At 47.4% G+C, this 11,222-nt stretch overlaps 1 protein-coding gene across 2 annotated transcripts; it reads right to left on the bottom strand.

Annotated features, from left to right (window-relative positions):
* Positions 1-1,852: 1,852 nt before the first annotated feature.
* On the bottom strand, positions 1,853-2,574 carry LOC120701414 (zinc finger BED domain-containing protein RICESLEEPER 3-like). Of its 2 annotated transcripts, XR_005686092.1 has the most exons (3): positions 2,259-2,574; positions 1,997-2,173; positions 1,853-1,901 (listed from the first exon to the last, which is right to left on the bottom strand). XR_005686092.1 is itself a non-coding variant. In XM_039985467.1 (2 exons), exons 1-2 carry the CDS (start codon positions 2,461-2,463, stop codon positions 2,001-2,003), a joined length of 378 nt encoding a protein of 125 aa, XP_039841401.1. In that variant the 5' UTR covers positions 2,464-2,574; the 3' UTR covers positions 1,973-2,000. The 2 variants fall into 2 exon arrangements, 1 of the variants encoding a protein (XP_039841401.1); XM_039985467.1 differs by lacking the exon at positions 1,853-1,901 and having other exon boundaries at positions 1,973-2,173.
* Positions 2,575-11,222: the final 8,648 nt, after the last annotated feature.

The following is an 11,222-nucleotide window of genomic DNA, read 5'->3' as shown; positions in this document are numbered from 1 at the left end:
TGATTTATTTGCATATAAATATACTATCATCTCTTAAAATATCTATGTGATTTATTTGCATCCACAAATGATTTTTTTATGTATGCCAGAAAACAATACACAAAGATCTCTTTCACATGTTTGATCACCATGTTTTATGTGTCTAGCCATGTATTTAATAGCTTGCATACATACATACAGACACACCATTGTAGCCCTATCATCTGCGTGCCATTCAGACACATACAGACTGCAGCCATCTAACCATAGTACATACTCTCAGTCTTTGAAGATACTCATAGAGGCATGGTTTGAATGCGTGCATTCATAGAGATAGTATGCGTGTGATGTGAGTATCTGAATTGTACTGTATAATCAAGAAAAATACTAAAAAATATTTACAATACACTTCAATATTCACCTTCACGGATCTTATTTTAAACGTTAAAATAGCGATCAGCTTCAATAACATTATTAAAGTAGTGACCAATGTTACACCATATTGAGCTGTACTCCCTCCATTCTAAAATAAGTATTTGTTTAGAAAATTTTAGACATATTACTAGTAGTGAGAAATGATCATATTACCACTAATTAGCTATAGCAGTTGTGATTGAAAATCATATTGTTTATTTGGTCCCCTAGATCCTCAATAAATACAAATGCATTATAACCACAAAAGTAGCATCTGTTTAAACATTTGACTGGCTCTAAACCTTTGTTTATGTAATTTTTTCTTGGTATTTGATATTGCTTTAATTATTTCTCTTAAATCTAAAAGAATACTATTCCTGGGATTAAATTTGAATGCTAAACAAATACTTATTTAGTTATTTTGGAATGGAGGGATTACACAGCAACGCATTCAATCTAAATTTTTATGTTGAGGAGAAAATATGGATGATTAGTTAGGATGGACATGTAGTCAACCTCTGAGTAATAAATATATACACTCGGATAATAAATACACTCAGTGCACTAGGAAGAAAATTAGTCGTCGACGTCGTGTCCTCTCGCAGATCCGTGCCAATAGCCCCCTTCTTCAAAAACATCAAAGATGTTCTTGGGGTTTTTTTACATTTTTACTATTATAAGGAAGGACACTCTCGTTTAGCACTTTTAAAAGAGCTCCTACAGATTTAGCACTACTGTAGGTGCAGCTCCTACATTTTTACCACTTTGGCTGATGTGGCATGCCACAGAGGCATGACACGTTGGCGCACAGTCAGGCGAAATGTCCTTCCTACCCCTAACCAGCTCCTCTCTTGTCCCCCTCCGACAGCTGGGTCCCACAGATCCTCTCCCTGTCAGGTGGGGTCCTTTGTCAGTTTCATCTCCTACCTCCAGTTCCTGCCCCTTCCCTGCACCCTCGCCTACCAGGGCCTCCTCCTCGGTCGGGCTGGGCATTCGGTTCGGTTCCTCGGTTCCTACAGAACTTCGGTTCCTAGATAATAGGTACCGATCGGTTCTTTTTAGAGGCAGGAACCGAGCAACTTCGGTTTCGGGTAGTTCGGTTCGGTTCCGGTACTTACCGAAGGAACCGAAGTTTCGAGATGCATCAACAACAGCTCATTCAATAGCAAATTTTGACAGCACCTCCTCTAATTTTAGCACCAATCCAAACATCAATTCAAACAAGCAACAGTAGCATTATAGTAGCAACATTACATCAATTCAAACAAGCAAAAGCAACGGTAGCATTATAGTAGCATTACAGTACAACACATAGATGTTTTTGTTGTCTCAAATTCAAATGACCAACTCAGTAGCAAGCAATCAAGCATTACACAGCAACTAAGCAAGCACCAGCAGTCCAGCATTACACAGCAACTCAGCAAGCACCAAGCACCAGCAGTCCAGCAAGCACCAAGAACCAGCACCTTCAGACTTCAGTAGTTCAGTCAGTCCTTCACAATCACAAGCTGAAATATTATTTGCAAACTGAAACGAGTAAGAAAAAATAGAATTGATGATGAGTATATGAATCGAAGAAATGATATACATTTATTTAACTCACATGGTCATTTATCTTTAGATAAGCTCTTGTTCTTGGAGCTTTTGCTTGGCTGTGAGCTTTTGCTTGGCTGTGAGCTGATGTTGGTGGATGTAACCATCTTTTTTTTGCTGCCTTGGATTTGTGACGGCGCAGCATGTGCATCAACAATGGCCTTGTCCTTGAATTCTTGAATAATTTCTACAAATAGAAAACAGCAAACAAAGGATACATTAAATAATTGTTGAAAATGGAAAACAGAAAACAAATGGTAAAATAGAGCTACCTTCTTCTAGTTTGGCCAACTCTTCTGTATTTTCTTCAATATTGATAGGAGTTGCTCTTCTAAGCCAATCTTGAGTGCAAACAAGAGCTTCAACCATAAATGGAGTTAGTGAAGTCCTAAAATCATCTAGAATCCTCCCAGATGTGCTAAAGGCAGATTCACTAGCAACTGTGGAAATTGGTATGGCGAGCACATCACGAGCCATTGTGGACAATATGGGAAATCTAGTAGACTGCCCCTTCCACCAAGCAAGAATATCAAACTTTTTTGTATCTTCTTCACACTCTTCAGCCAAGTATCTATCAAGTTCAGTCCTGTTGCCCTTTGCTGCATGTCCCTGCTGTTCCACTAGCTAGCTTCATCTTCTTAGCAATTCTAGTCCTCAACTTTCTAGCACTCTCTCCACCTTGCTTAGATGGGGGCGAATCACTTGGTTGGGACTGCACTTCACTTGAAAAAGAATTATTGTTCCTATATTCTTCAAAAAGTTCATGCAAACATTTGGTAATTGCAGCCCAAACTTTCTATCCAACACCGTCACCATACATCTCATCTATTGCAATTTCTGTATATTGTGAAAGCTTGTATCTAGGATCAAGTACAACAACAATAAAAATCAGCAAATTAATATTTTCCTTCTCCTTTTCTTTTCCCTTTCCCTTCTCACTTTGCAACTCTAAATTGTCATGCCAATGCCCCCAATACTTGTCATACTTGTCTTTCATTCTTAACCCCATTTCTTGCTGCATAAAATCAGAACTACTCATCCATTCTTTCACCAATTCATTGACCTCTCCAATCTCATGAAAATAAGTATGATCAGTCACACTTAACGATGTTGAAACACGGTTTGTAACATCAGCAAAATGCCCTAAAAACTCAGCTAGTTTTTTTGCATTATCAAAGTCATGCTCATCAGGAACTCCTGGACCAGGAACACCGGGCTTAATGTCACTAAGCAACTCAATTGTATAGTATGGATCTTCCTCTGGATACCTTGCAAACACCTTTTCATATGTGCAAGCAGCTTTTAGCATATCATATGTGGAATTCCATCTAGTGCACACATCAAGGTTTAAGAATGCTTTGCTGTCCACTTTCTCCCATTGAGCAATCTCTTTAAATTTTTCCAATCTTGATGTACCACCCCTAATGAATTTAACCGCAGCCCGCACACGCTTGATAGATTGGTCTACTTCTTTCAAACCATCTTGGACAATCAAGTTAAGTATATGTGCAGCACATCTCATGTGAAGGTACTTGCCCTCTGCTATGCTAGTTTTCAAACTATTCATTTGTCTTCTCAAATAAGAAACACCACTATCATTTGCACTTGCATTATCTACCGTTACTGTCATTACTTTGTCTACCCCCCATTCAAGTAAGACTTTATGCAAGTGTTTCCCAATATCATCTCCCTTTTTGCCTTTTACCTTGAAAAAACTAATTATCTTTTTATGCAAGCACCAATCTTTGTCAATAAAGTGAGCTGTCATAGTCATATAACTCTCTTGTTGCTGTGATGTCCAACCATCGGTTGTGAGGCAAACTCTATTGCATTGTTCTTGAAAGAAAATTTTCAATTTTGCTTTCTGCTCAAAGTACAATTGCACACAGTCCCTAGTGCATGTCCTTCTAGATGGCAAAGTGAACCTAGGGCAAGCAACAGACATGAACTTCCTAAAACCAGATTTTTCACCTTTAGCAAATGGTTCCTCATCTTCTATGATCATTTCAGCAAAAGCAGACCTAAGCAATTCAGGATCAAACTTCCAAGTACCAACACTAGTGCCTTGAGTTATTGACAAAATACCTTGTTTAGACTCTACATGAGGATTACTCTTGCAAGCATTATAATGTTTACGCATACCAGATGTACCATTTAGAACCGGATGTGCTGCAATTTGACTGCTGCAATACTTGCGTTGTGCCTTGACCAACTGACCTTCATCAAAAATTTTGGTGTAGTGATCCCACATTTCTGATCTGGATGCGATCTGCTTTCTCTTCTTCCCCTCTTCAGCTTCTAGATCAATGATATCCTTCTCTGCAGCACCATCGGCCTCGTCATCCTTTATGTTCCCTTCGGGCCCAGCATGCATCTCTGTCCAATTACTCACCTCTTGCTGCAAATCCTCCTCAGACATCTAGCAAAAATATACAAATTATCAGTTATCACCACTACAAATCCCTAGTTGCTCACATCTAAAATCAGTGAGGCACTTACATTGCAAGATGCAATTGATGTAGCCGTTGTGGACTTCAAGCAGGACCTGGCCTCGCCGGGGCACTGGGGCGGGCGCTGGCGGTATTACAGGCACAGAGTCTGCTGGAGAAGGAACAAACGGAAGTTAATGAAGTAAACTGGTAAAGGTTTCTCCACCCCACGACCACTTAACAAAGTACCCAAAATTACTACCCTAAAATCACCAAATTATACACGATCCTATTGATTCTTCGAGCACAATTACTACACGGTACTCCGTAAGGAACAAGAACTACGCAGCTACTGAGTGTAAGATAAAGTAACCAGTCAGATCCGCACGCCGTGGAAGGAGACGCACCTGCGGAGCGCCGATCTGTCCTCCCGTGCGGCGGCGCGCGGATCTGCGGAGTCGCCGGGGCAGCACTGGGGCGGGCGCTGCTGCGCTGGCGGTCTTGCGGGGCCTGGCGTCGGCGGGCGCTCGCTCGGTCGCCGCCTGGCCGCCTGGGTCGGGTCGCTCGGTGCCTCGGTCGCCTGGTGATTTGCGCAGCGCAGGCCGCAGGGTCTCGGTCCGGGCCGTCGCGCGTCGCGGTGGGTGGCCCGTGGCCGACCGCGGACGCCGCACGCCGGACGGGGGTTGGGGGCTTGGGGCCTTGGGGGGGGCGTCGCCGCGCCGGGCGGCCGGGGGGGGGAGGTCAGGTGGGGGGCGCCGCCGCCGGGGGTGTCCGCCTGGGAGAGTGGGAGGAGCTGGGAGCCTGTGAATCTGCGATAGTGGGATGGGTCGCGTACTCGCGTGCGTGACGTTAGGGTTGGGAACTGGGGAACGGATGATACTAGGGTTTTACTTGGGCCGAACTTACATTGGGCCTAGCTAATGGGCTGAATTTCGGTTCTTCGGGAGAACCGAGACCAAATACCGAATATCCCGAGGAACTTCGGTTCCTTAGATCATGGAACCGAACAGGAACCGAATTTCTTCGGTTCCGGTTCCTTCGGTATCGGTTCTCGGTAACTTCGGTTCGGTTCTCGGTTCTCGGGTTTTTTTGCCCAGCCCGACTCCTCGGCGCCGGCGCCGCCGGGTGTCAGGTTGATTGAAGGGGCCACTGCACCGCAGCGCGCCTGCTGTCCGCCACTCGCCTCGGCTCGCCTGCACCACGCCGCCCCGCCCCGACGCGATGCGGCACCGCCCGTGGCGGGCGTGCGTTGCGGCCGACCCTGCAGCCGGCTCACCGCGTCGCTCCGCGACTGCACTGCCGCTGGGGCCGCCGGAGCCGAGCGCCAGGCACTGTTCCCCTTCCTCTTCCTAATCGCGCCAAGCGCATGGTTAGTTGGCTAATGCTAGTAGGAGGATTCGGTGGGTGGTGCTCCTCCCGAGCCCCAAAAGCCAAATTCCATTCCCCAATGGCATCGGCATGAGGGCATAAGATTGGATCTTTTATTTGCCTCCACCACAGTGAAACCATTTGAGCCGCAAACGATCCGATGAATCAGAACTGGTTCTTGAAACAAGATGCATGCGTCATAATCACGGTGATGTGATGGAAGGAACATCGCGTCGCCGAGGCATCGGAGGTAGAAACCAAGCACAAGGAAGATGAATCGGGGGCAATGCAGTGCAGGCACCAACTTACCTTGTTTCCGCGGAGCCACTTGTTCTGCTTCTTGGGGGGAGCCCGCGGCGGCGCCGGCGCCGAGGAGGAGGCCCTGGTAGGCGCGGGTGCAGGGAAGGGTAGGAACCGGAGGTAGGAGATAAAACTGACAAATGGACCCCACCTGACAGTGAGAGAATCTGTGGGACTGTCTGAGGGGGAGAAGAGAGTAGGAAAAACATTTCGCGGAGCGCTGCTGACTATGCGCCAATGTGTCATTCCTCTGTGGCGTGCCACATCAGCCAAAGTGGTAAAAATATAGGAACTACAGCTATAATAGTGTTAAATCTGTAGGAGCTTTTTTAAGAGTGTTAAACGAGTGAGTGCCCTTCCTTATAATGATAAAAACTTAAAAAAACCCATGTTCTTGAGCTATGAGCAAAAGAAGAAGTATCACTGACCATGGTGCTACCACTGGAGCAAGCGGCGGCGGCCGCTGTCTTGAACAACGTCATGGGGAGGCTCTTCGAAGCTCTCGGCTTGGGGCAGGCATACAAGATGCTGAAGGACCTGGAGCCCGAGAGCGAGTCCCTGCTGCAGGACCTCCGCATGCTCGCCGCCGCCGTGGACGACGAGCTCACCGGCTCGAGGGGCGCCCGCCGCAGCGCCGTCGCGCGGGCCTACAGCAGGGAGATGCGTGCCTTGACGCACGACGTGGAGGACTGCATCGAGCGGTTCGTGCACCGCGTCACCGGCGGCAGGCCGGAGGGCGCGTCGTGGCTCCGCCGCGCCGCGCACAGGGTGCGCACGCTCCGCACCTGCCACCGGTTCGCGGGGGAGATCAAGAGGCTCAAGAAGCGCGTGCAGGAGGCGAGCGCCCGGGTGCTCAAGCCTCCTGAGGGCCAGATCCCCGGGTCCAGGCGGCGTGCCGCCCCGTGGGCATGGACAAGCCTATGGAGGAGCTCCTCGCGCTCCTGGACCTGGACCAAGTGGAGGGCCAACCCAGGGTTATCGCCGTCGTTGGATTTGGTGGCATGGGGAAAACTACCCTCGCCAGGGCAGTCTATCACACCGCACCTGTCGTCGATGCATTCCCTTGTCGCGCTTGGGTCGCCGTGCACTCGCCGGAGGACGGCGAAGCCGTCGGGATTCTGGAGAACGTACACCAGCTGCTTCTCCCGGGGCAGCGATACTCCGAATCCTCGCTCACCAAATACCTAAGGATAAGAGGTATTTTTCTAGGGATATTTAACTTTTTGCCATCGTTGCGAATGCCACCTCTTCAAATGGCAGATTTAGAATGGCACCTACATTTTTGTCACTGGTGAGAGAATGTTAGACTAACTTTTGCCATTTCTGCTGATGTGGCAATCCACGTCCGCCAGCCAGCACGGACGAAGGACAGGAAAAGACGCTACTGCCCCTATATTATCCTTTCGTGCTGCTGCGCCGTCTTCTTCCTCCTTGCCGGTGGTTCACCCGTAGCTGGCAACGGGGCTCCAAGCCGTCGCCGCACCCGCTCTGCCAGGCCTCGTCGCCGTGGTCGAGGACCACACGGCGGCTCTCCTCGTGTAGCGCGGCGCCGGGCTGGGCGAGACCGTGTCGCTCCCGAACCTGGCCAGGGATGGCCATTCCACCCGTATCCGCGGGTATCCGCGGATTTTAAACTCGATGGATCCGGGTGCGGGTCTGATATTTCACCCGTGGGTGGATCCGCATCCGCACCCGTATATTGCGTGTGCGGGTGCGGATTTGAGATTCCACCCTCGGGTGGACCCGCATCTGTCCGGGAAAAAAAACCCACAACCCAACCTATTTAGATAAGGTCCATCCCAACTACAAAATGAGCACATAACTTATGAATTTATTGTTAGTTTGTCCTTATTAATTTGAACTAATGTATTTGTTGCTAGTTTGCTCTTATTACTTATAGAAATGTGTTATTTGACTGTTTAAATTGATGAATTTGTATATTTTTATTATATCTGTTGTTATACCCGCGGGCACCCGAAATCCGCCCGAAATCCGCGGGTGCGGGTGCGGGTGCAAAAATGCACCTGCGGGTTTGCTCGCGGACGGGTTTTTTCCAATCCCGCGGGTTTGTCTGCGGGCGGGTTTTCGCCAAACCCGCACCCGCACCCGCGGGTGCCATCCCTAAACCTGGCAAACCCGAGCCCGTACCACGACGCCAAGGTGCCGCCCAAGGGCAATCCCGCCGACCTCGACGTTGCAGTGCTCTCCCGGCCGCCGGCTTAATTCGCTTGGGCGCCTTGTGCTACCGGCCATCATCTCCCAGCATCTCTCCTCACCCTCTGCTCAGGAACCACGACCAAGACACGATTGGAGCTCTGGACCTCTGGTTGCACGTGCGTTGGTCTTGTGCTGCGTTGCATTTGGAGGAAACATGGATACGCGGAGGAAAGGAGATCGGCGTAGTTGATACTTGGTGGCAGGCCCGTCCCTGTGGGTGTGCAGCAGGTTCGACCGAACAGGGCCCCCAATTCCAAGGGGCCCCAAATTCTCGGGCAACAGCTCATTAGGCCTATTAGAATTAGGCAATCAGCCTATGTTTCCTTGTTGCTAGTGCTCGATTTGCCTTTTCTGTGGCCGCAGCGCACGTCTCGCCTTCGATCACGCAGTTCGCACATCGTCGCGATTATGGCCGGCCGCCGGCGGCTCCGCAGCGCAGGCCGTAGGGTAATAGCCTAATAGGGCATCGCCGCGACGCAACGACGGCACACCATCTCGACGACTTGACTGGCTGACTCCGCAGTCCGCACGCCTGCAGGCTCTACCTCTACGTGTTGATTGCCTGAACCTGAACTTCAACAACAGTAAGTCACTGCTACTTGCTGGTTACTGCTACTAATGCTAGTCTTCCACAACCACAAGTCATTATACTTCTTTTGTTTAATGGATAAATGATGATTATGATTTATGAATGAATCGATAATTGATTGATGTTTTGTATATGTGTGCATCAGTTGATCTAGGTGTTTATTGTCTCAAGATCAAATCATGTCTTCTACAAATCGGTCTAGAAAATATGATTCGGGTTCTCAAAAGCGTAAAAGAAAGAAAAAAATTGAAGATTAAATAGGCCCCACTCGACGACTTGACTTGTTGTTTCCTGATGCTATTTCATATTATAATGTACACGTTAATTTTATGTTATGTTTTGCTAGTCAAGTAAGTAGGCCCCACTCTAGACATTTGTACAGGGCCTCCATTTTTGTCGGGACGGCCCTGCTTGGTGGCTTGATTTGGGAGCAGAGCGTCACGACCCCAAATGTAAAAACATGCTTAACATTTAGTTAACAACATCATGAGCATTATCAAAGCATAATGAAGCATCATGTGCACATGTTTGCATATGTTTGATTATTTTTTTTTATGTTTGAATATGTGCTTGTTAAGAAAGTTCAAATTTTGCTATGCAACTTGGCCCCCAAAAATTTTATTTAAATACTAGATTCAAATGTTGATTTAAAATATTTTTGTAGGATTTTATGACCTTTGAATAGAGTCACAAAATTCAAGGAAATTTCAAAAGTAGTCTCTTTGTTCTTTTTGTTGCGATCAAATTACAAAATCTTTTCGAGTGATTCTTGATGCATTGTGTTCTTGGTGATTTTATCTATCTCATGTAAAAATTTGGTGAATTTTGGAGCGCGGGAACACCTTCGTTTCGAATTTCAAACTTGTTTCTTTCATTTTCCTCGCCCGGGCCCACCCGTCAGCCTCATCCTCTCCTCTTCCCTGCTCTGCTTCGGCGCGCCACACGTGTCGCCACCGCCGCCGGCCATCCTCGCGACACGCGCCGGCATTTACCCAGAGTATCCGGGTAAACCTAACAAAAGGGCAAACTACTGTGCATGCCACGGGGTGCAGCGGCGCGCGCGGCGCACGGAGCAGCGGAGAAAGGGCCGGGGAAGGTGGAGGAGCTCACCACGAACCCATTTATACGGTCGATTTGGGCAGAGGAGGGCCGGAGAAGCGGATCGACGCGAAGGGGCGGAGCTCGGGCGGCGCTCCCATGGCGGTCGGCGGTAGAGCCGTCGATTTCGGCCGGAGGAAGCTCGAGCGAGGCTCGTGGAGGTGCGGGACATGGTTGGGGAGGCTCTCGTGAAAGGAATCGACGAACGGCGGCCGGAGGTGGCCGGGGCGCCGTCGGAGGCGAGCTCAGCTTGGCTCGAGCAGGAGGAGGAAAGAAATGATATATATATATATATATATATATAGAGAGAGAGAGAGAGAGAAGAGCCCAGAGAATAGATAAGGCCGGGAAGGTCCAGAGTATCCGGGCAAATTCCCGGAGTGTCCGAGCAGGTCCGGACTATCCGGGCCCAAACTAAATCCAAAGAGATAAAATTTAGATTGAGTCGAGTTTGATTTTTTGAAAATGGCTCAACCTTTATTACAAATCATTTTAAAAGAAATTTTCTCATCACATAGGTTAAATCGCTAGCAAAAATTTTATTTAGAAATTTTTGTTCATGCAAGTTTAATGTTAATGATTATGCTAATCGCGGGATTAACCTTAATTACAGGTGATTAACACCTGGGGTGTTACATACTACTAGATGTGTCAAGATGTTTCAATTCAATCTTCCTTTCCTTCAAGGAAACTTTAGCCCCCAACCCCAATTATGTTTAGTCTGCAATCATGACAAATAAACGATTCCTACAATTACTAGTGTCTTCATACAGCCGAGAATATGCATTTGATTAAGATTCGCTCTTTGGAAAGGTAAAAGCATATTGTGTCTGCAAAAACATCATTCCTTGAAGTCCAATAATAAGCTCCGAAAACATCATATTTACGTGGTTTTCAGTGCACTAGTTGGGTTGCAGCGCTCTTGTAAACTAAAGTCGCAGAACTAATGATTTTCTTTTTGCTAGGTATTTGATTGTTATTGATGACATTGACGACATCGAGGAGGAGCAATGGGATACTATAACATCAGCCTTTGAAGAAAATAGACAAGGTAGCAGAGGCCCTGTTTAGTTCTTTTTGCAAAAACGCAAAAAGGTGTAAACTCTCAATTTAAAATACTAAATGAAGTCTATTTACAAAACTTTTTGCACAGATGGGTTGTAAATCGCGAGACGAATCTAATGATGCTAATTAATCCATGATTAATCAATAATTAGCGGATGGTTACTGTAACA

The sequence above is a fragment of the Panicum virgatum genome, chromosome 3K, assembly GCF_016808335.1.
Source record: "Panicum virgatum strain AP13 chromosome 3K, P.virgatum_v5, whole genome shotgun sequence".
Taxonomy (NCBI): domain Eukaryota; kingdom Viridiplantae; phylum Streptophyta; class Magnoliopsida; order Poales; family Poaceae; genus Panicum; species Panicum virgatum.
The sequence above is the reverse complement of the archived record's forward strand: the minus strand, read 5'-3'. Positions and strand labels throughout refer to the sequence as shown.

Coding starts and splice junctions, on each gene's coding strand:
- LOC120701414 (XM_039985467.1), bottom strand. CDS start 2,463: ATGGCTCGTGATGTGCTCGCCATACCAATTTCCACAGTTGCTAGTGAA. Junction 2,174..2,258: donor GTTGGCCAAACTAGAAGAAG/GTAGCTCTATTT, acceptor TTCTATTTGTAG/AAATTATTCAAGAATTCAAG.